We start from the raw sequence: 15,468 nt of genomic DNA, 5'->3' as shown, positions 1-15,468 counted from the left end.
CTATAGCCCGAGCCCGAAACTTCGAACAGTCCAGTGGTTATGCATGCGATACGAACAAATCGATTGCATCTATGTATGTCCGGTGTCCATCCGGCAGCAGCAGCAGCAGCAGCAAGCGATGCGATTGCAGTGGAGCGTAACCCTCTAGAAAAGTGGTCCTTTTGTTCCTGAAAAGTGGACCCCATGTGCACATATTTGATATTAGCCCCACCGGCCCCAAAACTTCCCTCCCCGCCTGTTCGGAGTCTCCTGCTCCTGCTGCGCCCGGTTGCGGAAGTTAAGTCAACTCAAGTCGGAGAGTGCTGTGCTGTGAATCGGAAAACGGATAAACGGGCCGTCCTACTGTATCTCCGAATGGGAAAACCATTTGTTCTTCGGTTTACATGATTCCAATTTAAAACCAGCTTTCCATCCGGTTCGTTCCGAAAATTCTAACCGTACGAACCACCGCCGCCACCGCCAGTTCGCCGGACAGCCATCGGTGACGGGTGGCGGCGGGTGAGGGTGACTGAACGAACGGGCCATGGTGTTTGCGGTTTGGCCAATGCAAGGATTTCTGCCAATTAGAAGGCACTTGTAAAGTCATGATCTATGACAGGCCAGTTTTGCAGTGTGGCCAGTGGCCACTGCAAGTAGAGCAGATCGGTGCAGAGTGGAGCTTTTTCGGGTGACAACGGGTTCATCGAATGTCGGTGCTTGTTCGGTGCAGAAGCGAACAATTACTATTTTCAATATTTATGAAGACAAGCGTCATGGGCGCGACGAAGTTTATTGGTTTTGTGTTGGTTTAGTGAACATAAAATTTCAGTGCGAACATTCGTCTGCTTTGACGTATGAAAACTGTGAAAAGTGACACCAAGCTGAGTCGATTTTACCCCTGATAAACTTTAATATAATCAAAGCGCATAATCTTCGGAATTCTTTTTTTCCTCTTCCTCAAAATCGCCGTAACAGCATGTTCCATTACCTCATTTCATAATAATCAACTATGACCATGCAGTTAGTACGTCGCAGTCACATGATTAACCCCCTCCTATCCAGGGCAATGAATTTTAGGTGCACCCGGTGCACCGAGACACCAGTCGAAAAGCCATCACCCAAAACTGCATTGGAACGCTTGACGTCGCAACCGCCGCGCCGCCGCGGCGTCCATTCCCGTTCTACGCGGTCGGTGGTGGTGGCGGCGGCGGCGGCAATCAGCACGGAATCGCTGTTTTGCGCTTGGTGGGATTAAATTAAGCATTGATCGATTTCACGCTAACCGACGATGATGCCCTCCGCTCGTAAAAGAGACCGAGAGAGAGAGAGAGAAAGCACGCGCGCGGCTTCCGCCTGTGGATGGGGTCAAATTAATTTCATCACAATCCACACCAGCAGCAGCAGCAGCAGCCGGTTGCTGTTTCCCGAGTTTCGCGTTTCGCGTTCCACGCGAAAAACCGCTTTTCTACCGTCGTGCAGTCTTTCCCCGTGTTCAGTTTGATGGGTGGGGTGGGTAAGGATGGGACAGAGGACGAAGTGCCGACTGGCAGCTGATAATTGTTAATGATAATAAATAGTTGTATCAATTAAATTCGGTTTGATTTATAATTATTGCTGGCTGTTTGTATGCCCGGCCGGTCCTTGTGACTTGTGTCGCGATCATTATCGGCAAATTGGCTGGCTGGCTGGCTGGCAGTGTGGCAGTGCCGTCCCCAGGCCATCTGCCGTAGGAAATTGGAAGCTAATGAGGTGGTTTTATTTATTTTTAATTTTTATCAGTTCACACATTATGGATCGTTTTTCCCTCGCATGCAGTGCACTTTTTATGTTCTCACTTTGTATAGGCAGTCGTAAAATTCATTGAAAAAATAGGGAAACTGAACTGATTAACCCAATTGAATGTTTCTTGTGATGTGGTTGTGCACTTCGTAGATTTAGATTTATGTTCACCAGCAGAATAAACCCACCCGGCACAGTCGAGCATCGCTATTTCGTCGATCTTTCAATTAGTTTATGCCATCACAGCCATTCTGTTCATATGCTCGGCAAGTATAATCATCTTCGCTTCCTTAACTTTTTCCGTCCGTAGCCATGGTCTCTGTAGCGATATCCTCTGATTCGTCGTCGAGCCTCTAATCATACCATGCTCTCATGCTGCTCCCTACCGGTTACCTCAACTTCATAGTTGAACAATGGAGCTGTGCCAACTAACAACGTGGAAGATACCAAACCATGCACTTTTACTACCAAAACGTGCGAGGTTTACGGACAAAGGTAGATCCATTCTTTCTAGCCAAAAGCGAGTGCGACTACTATGTTATTGTGTTAACCGAGACATGGCTCGATGAATGTTTACAAAGTACCAATTGTAAGGCGATGACTTTGATGTCCATCGTATCGATCGTTGGCCCTCGAACGATATAATAACCCGTGACGGAGGTGTTCTGATTGCTGTTTTAACTCGCTGGAACAGCCACAAAGATCCAGCGCCTCCGATCCGATACTAAAGAGCAGCTCTAGATTAGAATTGCTACTTGCTGCTTGCTACGGATCATCGTCACGATATTGGCAGCATTCATGAGCACGTGGACTCTATCGATGCTGTTGACTCCAACTTGGAACTCAGCGATTATGCTCTACAGTTTGAGGACTATATTCAGCTTCAGCTTCGATGGGGTAACTCAAATGGCGGGACATTTCAGATCGACTTCCTAACGGCTTTATCTGCCGCTAGTTTTACACTTATCGACGGTACATGTACATGTAAACTCTGCTACATGTACCAACAATATGCTCCCCATACTGTACAAGAATCCAAAGCGATTCAAAGGGTTTCGTAAATTCCAACAAAAAAAGAAGCTGGTCTTCCACTGTTAGTTCATCTTGGGGAACAAGTTGCTAACTCTGAATTTGAGAAGTGCGATCTTTTTGCACAACACTAAAGTTAAATTCGTTCAACGAAAGCTCTTCCTTACCTGATCAAGTCGCCATTGCACAGTGGTCTAGAGACGAAAGTTAAGTGGAAACTTACTTTTGCGGTTAAGCGATTCATAATAGCTCTCCACAATGTTCAGCAAAGTAGAAGACAATTAAAGTGAATTCAACGACTAAGTTCCAGTTTGGTTTGTAAACACCTAATACATAAAACTTTTTATAGACAAGAGATAGAAGAATAATTTCTTCGACAAAATTGTTGCTAAAGAATATATAAGTAACTTTGCGAAAGACACAGTAGGCGTATTTTTCGTAGTTTTTGACTCACAGGGTGTTTTATATAAAGACCTCTCCAAAATCACTTTTTCACTAATTACTTCAAATTTAATGGTTTTATTGAATCATAATGTTCTACAAAGTTGTTTCCCTTATCAAAAGACATATTTTTGTAGAACATTGTATGTAGAAAACTTATACGTATGACGAGTTCTAACGTTTTTCCCGTGTTTTTTAGTCTTTTTTAGTCTCAAAAAGGGACAAAAAAATAAAACTTTATGGCCGTTTATGAAAGCTTGAAGTTTTATTTCAAACGTATGTGAAAATAAAAAACTATTTTTTTTCTAACGCAAGTAATTTCAGTTTAACTATTCCATGGTTGACCATTTTCTACTACGCAGCACATTCAAATATCTTCATAAAAACGATTAGAGCCAACATGTAATAGTAAAAAAGAAATTCGACGTAAAATGACCAGAATTTACTCTGATTGTCACGCAAAATAGTCTTCGGATTTCGGATATACCATCAGTTGAATCTAAATCTGTGTTGCAGTAGCAACTGGACGGATAGAGAAGAGGCCCGCCATTGGAGATCATAAGTGACCGTGGGACCAACTTCGTTGGAGCCTCCCGCGAGTTGCGCGAAGCCTTGAAAGGATTTGACGACGAAAAGCTAAACTGGAATTCGTCGGTCCAGATACGAAAGGGACATTCAACACCCCGTCTGCTCCACATTTCGGCGGTTGCTGGGAACGGCTAATACAATCCGTCAAGAAGATCCTCAACGGTTTTAACCCCCCGCGCTTGCCCTCCGATGAAATCTTGCGTTCTATGCTAATGGAGATTGAAATGATAATAAATTCGCGACCGCTCACTGACATACCGCTCGATAACGATACTGAACCCCCCCTAACACCGAACCATTTTCTGTTAGGGTCGTCTAATGGGAGAAAGCCCCCGATCAGTTTCGACGATAGACCCATTGTTCTCAAGCGATCATGGACGATGGCCCAGCGTGGCGCGGACATCTTTTGGAAGAAGTGGCTGAATGAGTACCTACCTACCTTGACCCGGAAGACGAAGTGGTTCCAGCCCGTAAAACCCATCGAGAAGGGTGATCTTGTGCTGATCGTCGACTGCAATCTCCCAAGGAACTACTGGGGATTTTATAACGCGTTTCACATCGTCATCAAATACATCGTGTTACAAAACCGAAAACAACCTCTTCTCTATCCGTCCAGTTGCTACTGCAACATTTTATAAAATCCGTTTAAGGGTAGAATCAAATAAATATTGAATTATCAGTTACTGTATCGACTTTCGATTCAAGCAAATAATATAATTATCAAGCATTTACAACTAGATTTGAATTTAGGATTGCATGTAACTACTCACGTTTAGTCTTCTTCTACCTTCCTCAAGACCGTACTATATCCGTACTGTAGGTTTAAGTACTGTAATTGCATGTGTTAGCTTAGGTTAGGATATAAGCAAATCTTTTAATTTTACCTTTTGTATGTAAGTAGCACTAGGAACTAGCATATAATAATCAATTTAGGTTTAGATAACGATAAGTATATAATAATTAGCACTTAATCACTTTAGCTTTAAGTTGAAACTTCTAGGATAATCAATATAGTTAATAATAATCAATTGGAATCACTTTTACGGCTTCTTAAACGTCCTCAATCGCACTCTGATGACTTGCCCTTTTTGCTCCTATTTACGATCTGTCGGCCGACAAACGATAACAGATGACATTTCGGAACAGGGTTGCGCGGTGTTGATCAACGTACATGGACGCAAGGTGCGTCGCATCCCGTAGGGTTGTGACAATCTGATTGAAATCTGAAAAAAAAAAGATTTTTCAAAAAATTTTAGTCGTTCATGTCCCCTTAACGCTTTCATATGCTGCTGGTCCAAATGGCATTCCTGTGTGCATTCTTAAGTCGTGCTCCGAGGTGTTGTTTGGTCCGCTACAAAATTATTTAACAGGTCACTTTAAGAGAGCAAATTTTCTGAACTGTGGAAATCCTCTGTGGAAGGCAGACGTTCGGAGTTACAGAGGAATGCTCTCTTTATACTGTTCAAAAAATTTTGAGATCATTATCATCGCCTTTCTGCTCATATAAGAATTACATTTCAAATGCTCAGCATGGATCCACTCTGCCTTCGCACAATGGACAACGGTGGATAAGTAGATGCTGTCCACACTGATATCAAGGCAGCATTTGATCAAGTAGATCGTGGAATTCCGTTGAACAAACTCTAGAAGCTTGGAGTCTACAGATCATTAATCGCTTCATTTAGATCCTATTTGACAAACCGATCACTTTGCCTCAAGTTCGGAGCTTCTCGTTCTGAAGTGTTTACGAATGTTTCAGGCGTCCCCCAGGGGAGTAATCTTGGACCAGTTTTGTTTTCGATGTTTATCAACGAGCTTTCTTCCATACTGCCATCAACGTAATCAACACTACCGATGATTGCTACTACTAGCAACCAAGTCATAGATCGTATGCAGAGTTGGTGCTCAATACAATGCACAATTGCAATGTGATAATCCTTCATCACGGACAGAAACCGATCATGGACGAATCATTGTATTCTGAAAAATGCTTCGTGAAATTTAAAAAGCAAAATCTAGGCGCTACATTCCGTTTTCAAAACTTGACCTTCTGCTTCTGTTAGAGCACAGGTCAATTGCAAGGTCGGTGATACGATCCTATTGACTCTAACAGCCTTTCCCAGCCAGCATCGCACGTCGAGGCCAACTGGGAGGACAATATACGAATATTATAAAAGCTCTTGACAAAAATAGTATGATTCCGGCGCCTGCCGGAAAATAATGAGATCTCTGATATGTTCGGGAATCGAAGTTGTGCCGATTTTTGATATTACTGGAAGAACAGCCAACGATGCCACAAACCACAGAACCATGAGTACTGTAAATGAAGCAGATCATAATTGCACAAGTATATTTTCTCTTCTATACAACCTTCATAATCCGATTTATCCGATAACGATGCCAAACAATAACCGTGCATCAAATGCGTTCTGGTGCAAAATGTACTACGAATGTGCTCTCGTACCAAATACGAACCATTCGTAATATCGACGTTTGTCATAGAAAAGGTTACGAATGTTTTTGAATGGTATAAAATTTTCTTTACTAGCTTTACGAATATTTTTCCTTGTTTTCCGAATATGTTTATTACACAGGCTCTCTTGGCTGCTATGATCATCCCTTCAGAAGTTGATTTGCCTGAACTACTTCGGCAGCTCAGCTTTTATGCTATTCGCCAGCACATCATTTTGGACCTCGCAGCTCGTCGTCGACAATACGGACAATATAAGCCCATCCATGTCATTGCCAATGCATTCAATCTTGCTTACAGGCTTTTTGATTTTAATGTTACATGGCATGTTTTTATAAGACGTTTATTTTTGGTTGATCCGAACAAATCTATAGGGTATCGAATAGGGTTTACCCCGTTAATTTTTGCCTGAGTTCCAGTTATCAAACCGACCACGCCAAACGGGAACTTGGCCAAAAAATGAATGTGGTCTAAATTAAAAGGGATAAACCCTATTCGATGCTATAGACTTCTTTACGCTAAATAATGAGGTTTTGTTTTCTCAAAGTTTTACATGGTGTCCAATAAGTTAAAATAAATAAAAATATTGTTAAAAAAAATAGGGGAAATTAAACAAAATGGGATGCTTCACGATGATAAACAACATTGGGGTGTGCACCACGCGATTCTTCGGAAATTTTTACCTAATAACATTTATTTTTTATCAACTGGCCGGCCGTTAATTAACTGCGTTCGTTTTTTCTGGTTCAGTTTTGCCCATCGAGCGTTGATTGCATTTGGGTGTTTTCAGTTTAGGAAAGATAACAACCATATCAAAATCTTCTTAATACACCCCATTTTATTTGGTTTGCTTTTCTACTGGAAGGTAAACAGTTTATACGAATCATGTTGTGAAAAGAGGCCATTTTTCGTTGGAATGAGTGGATTCAGATGTCCGATTAATGTTAACATACAGCCAACAACAATTGTCTCTTTCATTTATTGCACGTAAAAGAAGGACGTGGATTTCCCATGAGTGAGCCTATGGTTTGTTTATAGAAGTGTCGCTGAAATTTAAAAAAATTTTCTTCCATACCAAGTTTAGTCACCATAAAGTACATCACTTTGTTTTACCAATTCCCACCTGGTCAAATACAGTACTCAAAAATGTTAAGTCCGCTAAGCGGTCTATGCTTAGAAGGCTATCTAAGCATCCTTTGAATTAAATAGGGTACTTTTCGTGAATTACCAGGAAAAAAACCAACGCATCTTGAGAAACAACCCTAAAAGCTTTTGGAACTACATCAAGGAGCAAAGGAAGGAATCTGGTCTACCCACTCACATGTCATTAGGCGATAAATATACTTATGATCAGTACTACCACACATCGCTCAGTCATACCTCTGATTGTACAGCAGAACGAATGCGTTCTGATCTATGTTTTACATTTTCGTTTCGATCAAGTTTCCTTTACCGTTCGGAGCAGCAAATGATAGCACAACACTAAAGAAAAGCAATCGCACTATCGAATGATTCAATACTACAAAAAATCAACCGCCAAATATGCATGGAGGAAATCGGTCGGACGCCGTGCGATACAAACGAACATTTTGCTTGCGTCGCACACACGCCGGGCGACAAACTTTTAGTGTGGGTTGCCGATTTGGGGACCAAAAGAGAAATGAATAAATACGTCACCTTATGCTCCCAGTCAGTTTACTGTTTACACTGTTCAATATGAACGCAAAGCGGGAGAACGGCTGCAGGATACTCTTGAGAGGCCACATGGATTGTAGGCTGCAGTTTCGCAAGTGTCAGATATACTGCCTTCAAAAAAAAACAGTCAAACGATCGTTTTTGAAGCGCAAATTGAATGCAGAAAGCGTACACATTCACATGGTCACAGTCAACTTGCGATCCCTTTTCAAGCCCTGTCTATTCCGCAAACACTTTAGTAGTATTTTCAGCAATGGTTCTAAGTGGTCAACAGACCTTCAATGTGACTTGATCAATGTACCTGAACGTCCCCACGTTAACATACAACCAACAACAATTGTCTCTCTTTCATTTATTGCATGTAAAAGAAGGATGTGGATTTCCCATGAGTGAGCCTATGGTTTGTTTATAGAAGTGTCCCTGAAATTTAAAATAATTTTCTTCCGTACCAAGTTTAGTCACCATAAAGTACATACTCACTTTGTTTTACCAATTCTCCCCTGGTCAGCATCCTTTGTTTTTTCCCTTTCCTGTAGAGCTATATCACAACTACGTCCATTGATAAGGAATATTGTTGTATAACCCATATTTGATTTGGTGCTAGTTAAATGCCTTGTCACAATTAAAGTGTGATGGACAATGGTCGACTCAGCATACGATCCCAGTTAGGCTCGACTCGTTTTATAAAGTCTAATACCCTACCAGGATCGCTCTGGCAGAGTATTAGACTTTATAAAACCAGACATCCTTGTTACAATAAACATGATCAAAAAAGCCTACTCAAAACTAAAGTCGTCCCCAAATGCCGGCCCTGACCCCTGACGGTATCCCTGCAATCGTCCTGAAGAAATGCTCCAACAGTCTTCTAGTGTCCCTTTCGGCCATTTTTAACTTATCGCTTCAACAAGCGATTTTTTGATCTCCCTGGAAAACATAATTTGTATTTCCTGTTTACAAAACGGGCGATAAAAGTCTCATTTCAAATTATCGCGGCATTATGTGCTGTTTTAAAACTATTTGAACCGATAGTGCTTGGATTCATTGAGCATAATAGCGGTAATTATATAGTGGACTTTTAACATGGTTTCATGTCCAAGCGCTCAACAAGTACTAACTTGGTCTCGTATACGTCCTTCATTACTCATTCTGTATAAGCACTAATTCAAGTAGACGCCAAGTAGAAATCAATCACCAAGTAGCAATAGCTAAGCTGGACAAGTTAGGATTCCATGGATCATTTCTAAATTGACTCAACTCTTATCTCATAGGACGTAGAATGGCAGTGAAAGTCGGAGATTGTATTATTGCTTACTTCGATATCACGTCTGAAGTTCCACAAGTCAGCCACCTCGGGCCTTTTATGTTCCTGATCTACCGCAATGATCTTAATTTTGTACTAAACTTACAGAGACCGTCTTAAGCTAATGATTTTAAATTATTTGAAATCGTGAAATATTCTAAAGATAGAAACCTACGCTAACTGCTGCGAGTTGAACAGAATGACTCTAAATTCCAGCAAATGTTTTGTTATCTCGTTCACTAGGAGGCAATCATAAGTTTCTTTTGATCACAATATTTCTGGAACTACACTTAAACGTGAGTCGCAAGTCAAAGATCTGGAAGTCTTAAACACCAAACGCAGCTTTAAATGTCATATCAATTTCCGAAATATACAATGCTTCAGAGCTTTGTATGAAATTCTGAGAGCCTTTAGCCTAAACGAGCACAAAAGTTTTGAAAACTTTTCGACTAAATTCACTATTGAAATTGAATTATCTCTACTTAAATTTTTAACGTACAGTAATGAATATTGGCATATTAATCTGACAAAAACTTTGGAAATGATTTGCAATGGCCTTATTACTAAAAGAAATTTTAAATAAGTGTTGATTTTCATTCCAAAAGTCTGAATCTTTTGTGTTTTTCATTTGGCACTTGTCCTACTTCAAGATAATAAAACCAAATATTTCTGAATTTTCCACTGTTAATCAGCGAAATGGATTAAATTATGCGCCTCCAGATCTATGGAGACGGACGTACTTTATGCCTTTAAATTGAAACAAACGCACCTCGAGAACGCACACCAATAATAATTAATGTTTTTCCTCTTTCTCTTCCAGACGGAAATTGCCAAACGCCTCAACGCCCTAATAGGTCAGTTGCTGCCCTTTCTGGCCACGGAACATCAACAGCAGGTGGCCCAAGCCGTGGAACGGGCGAAACAGGTCACCATGCCGGAGCTGAATGCCATAATCGGGGTGAGTTCAATTGCTGGCTGATTGTGTTTTGTTTTTCTTTTTTCTGTTTTGATTTTTTTTTTGTTCCTCAAATCGAAACTAGATCTTCCACTTTCGGAATGCTAGAATGATTGATTGATTGATTGATTGGTTTTAAGTTGTGGAAAATTTGTAGCCATAGAGAATTGACCGGAGCGCTATCAGTTTTCCCAACCTCCTATGTAGTTCCTAACTCGTCCCGATAGGATGCTCTAAAATGGATTCTTTTTCTTTTTCTCTTTCTCTTTCGAAAATGTTCATTTTCGCCAAACAAAATAAAAACCGTATATTTGCGTTCTTCCCACCAAGCAGCAACATCAACAGCAGGGAATACAGCAACTGCTAGTAAGTGTTAGAATCAACTTTTGCTCCTGTTGGAGCGAATCTACATGTCACTTTCTCATACACACCTACGCTGTCACTCTCACCTAAAAGCCTGAACCGTTTTGTTGTTGTGTTTAACCCACCACTCCATTTTCGTCCACATTTGCATATCAATGTTGTTCGCGTGCTTTTTAAGTCACTCCATCTGCATCGACCGCTGTGTATCAACAATTTATATTAATTTCGTTCCAAATTAATCAACGCAATCTCACCCCTCTTTTCCACCCCTTATTTTTCGGGCATTTAATACCATTGTAGTCAGTGTCGCGTTGAATGCTCATTATTTTCATTAATTGATCGTATCGCGCTGCCGACGGGGTTCCCAAAAGTGGAGTTTATTTTCGACCAACCTCGGCTGCCAACATTCATCAAACAGATTATACTTTGCCCCACGCCATAACCACACTCGCTACCGCCAACAGCTCCAACCACCAGTGCCACCGCCGCCGGTGTCGCTTGTTTGTATTATTGGAAAACGGTATCGATGAACAATGCCACACAATCAACCGCGAAAAGCTACTACCCCCGCAACCCAACCACCATCAACGCTCGTGTTTGTCAAGCGAGGGCGGCTTAACATTCCGGCAGCTCATCGGGGATTATATTGTATCACTCGCTATGTACACACACACCCACACCGACCGACCGTTCAGCCATTTAGCGAGTACCAAACCGCAGCAAGCTCAGCGGAAAACCGCTAAATACATAATGAGGCGAAACGCGATTGAGTTCCGCCACCCAAGCGAGCCCCCGACAATCTCCCGTCTCTCTCTCTCTCTACCGTTCTGTTTTCCTTCATCCCCTACGCCATTCGAATGGCGAACAAGTGGATACATGGTTAGCTACATAAATAAATGTATAACAGCGCACAACCAACTCATCAGCGAAGCTTATCGTTATCAATCAACACGTGGCTTATTGAAGTTTAATTAACCATCTGACATTTCGGCTCGCATCCGGTTTCCCCTTTCCGGCCCGGTCCGGTCCGGTCACCGTTCCCGGTCTTTGGCGGTGTCCCATTGCCGGATCCAGGTTTGCTGCAATCAAGCAACGTCCGTGCCGGTTTGAGCGGAGCGGTATTGTAATTGGACTACTACTACTACTACTACTAGGCTACTAATGAGCAATCACGGCTTTCTGAGCCCATGGCTGTGCAAGGTGCTAGTCAGAGGTTCAATTTAATTTGACAGTTTTTTTCCTCTGCTTGTCAGCATTTTTTTAATGCCTTCAAGTTTGCGAAGTGTTTAAAATTCCGTTTGATTTGATTCAAAACTGTTTTGTATTTCATGGTGGTGCACCAAATTCCGCTGCTAAATTCGGGATATAGTGGCGCTTGATAAATGCAAATATTGAATGATTGATAATATGACAATAAATAATAATACAATAAAGACATTACAAATATTAAAAAAAGTTTTTGTCCTTCCGAAAAGAAAGACAAAATCGAATAAAAATTTCTTTTGCCGATTTTAGAAAATTCCGTCGTTCGAAATTTCCATATCTGTTCCGTGTTAGAAGCGTTAATACTAATTTTTCGAGTTTTTTAGGCTGTAGAGCCCATGATTTTATCTATTTGATTCAAGAAAATAACAGTTTTTCAAAACAAACAGAATTATTTCTGTTTGGGTGTAAAACAACCATGAATATGATTGAAACTTAATTTTTATTCTCCGTGAAAATGTTACTAAATTTTCTTAGCACATTCACAGATGGATTACCGATGGGTAGTGCTGTACTCTAAAAAAAGAAGCAAAAATGAGATAGAAGGAGACAAAAACGCATTTTTTGCGTGCTCTTGCACGAAGAAAACATAACTAAACTGGACAAACGAGCTAGAAAAAGAGGAAAAACTCAAGGGAGAAAAAAAAATAACTCAAGGGATGAAAAAAAGAAAAAACGTGACAGAATGGGATGGAAAACGGGACATATAAAGAGAAACAATGTAGCAAAGTGGAAAACGGGAGAGAAAAAGAGGGAAAACGTGGCAAATAAGAGTAAACTGCACAGGAAAAAAGGGAGAATGGAAGAAAAAATGAAGAAATACTAGAGTAAAGAAGAAAAAAATGAGGAAAACGAGAAAGAAATTGAGGACAAACAGGACAAAAAAGGAGGAAAAAGGAAGCAGGAAAATGGAAAAAAGCAATCAGAAAATTAGGGAAAGCGCAAAAAAATTAAAACAGAAGACAAACGGGATAAAATAAAAACATAACGTGCCAGAAAAGGAGGAAAAATATCACATAATAAGAGAAAATACCGAACCAAAAAATGGGATAACAAAGGGAATACAATAACGTTCCGATTTTGTCAGCTTTTGCAGCAAATTTTGCTTAACTTTTGTGCTTGTAAACATGATTTATAATACTTTTCAACCTGCTTGAAACGATTCTGATTCTCTGGGGAGAGTTTTTCAATAAAATGATGCCCTCTTGCAATTAATTCGGGGTCAAAATTAGGGTATTTTTATAGTAAAAGTTCTATAGTTCCTAAACAAGCAAAGATAGAGGTATACTATATTCAGCAATTATGTGTATTTCTACTATTTGTACAACTTTGTAAAAGAAGAAAATGTCATTCAACAACTACAAAAACAGCTTAAATAGAAAAACCGATTTTAACGATTTTTCGTTTATGAGAAATAGGATTTTTCTATCTTTGCTGAAGAGATAGAAGGTTACTATCTTCAGCAAAATTTTTTGTAATAATATGCTGCAAAACTTTGTAGAACATATCAATGTGTTATATTGAAACTGGGGAAAAATACATTTTTTTATTGCATTTAGGGGGATTATTCAAAATTTGAATTCCGCTGGACGATAGAACGTTTAATTTTAAGAAACTCTTCCGAAGGTTCCACTAAACCTAAAACCAAGTTTTCCCGCTCAAAGCTAATGCGCACCAAAAAAAGGTTCTGGACCAGTGTGCTGTGCACGGTTCATTGAGCTTTCGGTTGACCAATTGAAGGTTAAAATTTAATTTTTAGTAGAAGTCTTCGATATTGCAAGGTCTTAAGTCTTGAGTTTTCAAAAACATTTTCGAAAAAATTTTCCCGACTGTTTCTGTCAGTTTTTTGTCAGTTTCCCCATTTTGTCAGCCCAACATTCAACATGTTGCTGACAAAATCGGAACATTACTGTAAAATGGAAAATATGCTGAAAACTGAGAGAAGAAAAAAAGACGAAATGGGACAGAAAATATCGAAACTGTATCGAAAAAGAGGAAAAAAGGGCCTGAAAACGAGAAAAAACGCCAGAAAAAAATGAAAAACTGCAGAAAAAAGAGAAATTAGAACTGAAAAAGAGAACGGGAAAAAAAGAAACGGAACAGAGAACGAAGAAACAGATGGCACAAATAAAAGCGAGAGAGAAAAGGAGTAAAAACAAGACTTGAAGAGGGAAGACCGGACAACGGAAATTCTAAAAATGAATTTGAATTTTTTTAAATGTCAAAAAGGAGAACGCAAGACAGAACGTAACTGAAAAGGTAGGAAAATGGGAAAGAGTCAAACGGCATACAAAAGTTGAGACAAAAAACGGGAAAATGGGCGTAAAATGAGCCATTCGGGAAAATGGGAGAGCACACAAAACGAATCTAACCAAGAAAAAGAGAAAAAGACGAAAAATTAGAACAAAAAAGGAAATCTGGAGCAAATGGAAGTGAAGGGGTCAAAAATAGAACAAACCTGAGAAAGGAGGGAAAAACGAGCAGGAAAGAAAATAAAAAGAATTAGAAAAGGACAAAATTTGGAAATGAAAAAAGGTGGAAAAATAAAGGCAAACGGGAAAAAAATTACACAAGAAAAACATGTGAAAAAAGAAGAAATAAAGGACTGAAAGTAAAATGAAAAATGAGGCTGAAAGTGAAAACAAACGGAACGATTAAAAAAACTAAACAGAAAAACTAAGCGTAAAGTAAAGAAGCGCTTAGTGTTCCGCAGTACAGCTACAAAAGCAGGAAAAACTTTTTAAATCTTTTAAATATTCAAACTCATGTACCAACTACTACCCTCCATGACCGTAATATGTACGCCCCTAAAAACAGAACAAAAGATTAAATGATATTACCCCTTGAAAAAGACACGAAAAAAGTGTCGAAACATTGGGAAAACATCAAACTTCAGTCTTGATAAATTTCCCCGAAGACTGCCCTGCCAAATATTAACAGTTACAATTGAATCCAGTCGATAAAAGAACACAACCTTAACAGAAAAAGGTAAAATGTTCGTGTCCACATGTCCGACGTTTTGAGAAAGTAAGGGTAAAATGACTAATTTAGCCGCAATCAAATTCGTTACCATTGGAATCCACATAAAGTTACCTTCCTTTTAGCGAAAGAAGAAGCTGGTTCCAGAGTTATTGATCAATACATATCTGTACTCCTAGAAAAGTAGGGCAAAATCCCCTTCATTTGGCCAAAACTACGAGAAACAGTTGCGTGCCATAAGCAAGGATTATACCATTGAAATCCCCATAAAAATGACTTTCTTTTAACAGCAAAATATTGAATGTAGTGTATTGATATTGCAAAAACATCCTCACTGTGCACTGGTATGAGCATATCTTTCAGACTCCATTTTTTAGTCCATTTCATGCACTGCAACGAGTTTTTGCGAGTGTGTATTTAACGGGTGGCAACTAAAATTTTGGAATTTTTTTCTCAAGCTGTCAAATAGACAAAGATACACGAAGAAGATTGAAATTATTTATCGAAATTAAAGATACATTATCCATTGTGGAAAAAAATGTACATTTGAAAACGGACCGTAATTTCGTAAATAACGGCGAAAATTTCGTTTGACGTCGCAACAAGAGTGTTGTACGGCCGTCACGT

The 15,468-nt window shown here is 39.8% G+C and overlaps 1 protein-coding gene across 6 annotated transcripts in view; it reads left to right on the top strand.

Moving 5' to 3' along the window:
- Window positions 1-15,468, top strand: part of LOC128743873 (protein groucho) — a 464,959-nt gene that overhangs the window by 403,248 nt on the left and 46,243 nt on the right. For 4 of the 6 annotated variants that reach the window (XM_053840556.1, XM_053840559.1, XM_053840555.1 and 1 more), the window contains exons 6-7: window positions 10,102-10,239; window positions 10,567-10,602. In XM_053840556.1, coding sequence (XP_053696531.1) covers window positions 10,102-10,239; window positions 10,567-10,602 — 174 coding nt within the window. The remainder of the gene's footprint in view (window positions 1-10,101; window positions 10,240-10,566; window positions 10,603-15,468) is intronic. The other 2 variants (XM_053840560.1, XM_053840558.1) reach the window with 1 other exon arrangement.

Source organism: Sabethes cyaneus, chromosome 3, assembly GCF_943734655.1.
Source record: "Sabethes cyaneus chromosome 3, idSabCyanKW18_F2, whole genome shotgun sequence".
NCBI lineage: Eukaryota > Metazoa > Arthropoda > Insecta > Diptera > Culicidae > Sabethes > Sabethes cyaneus.
Note: the sequence above shows the minus strand (reverse complement) of the source record. Positions and strands in the feature narration are given on the sequence as shown.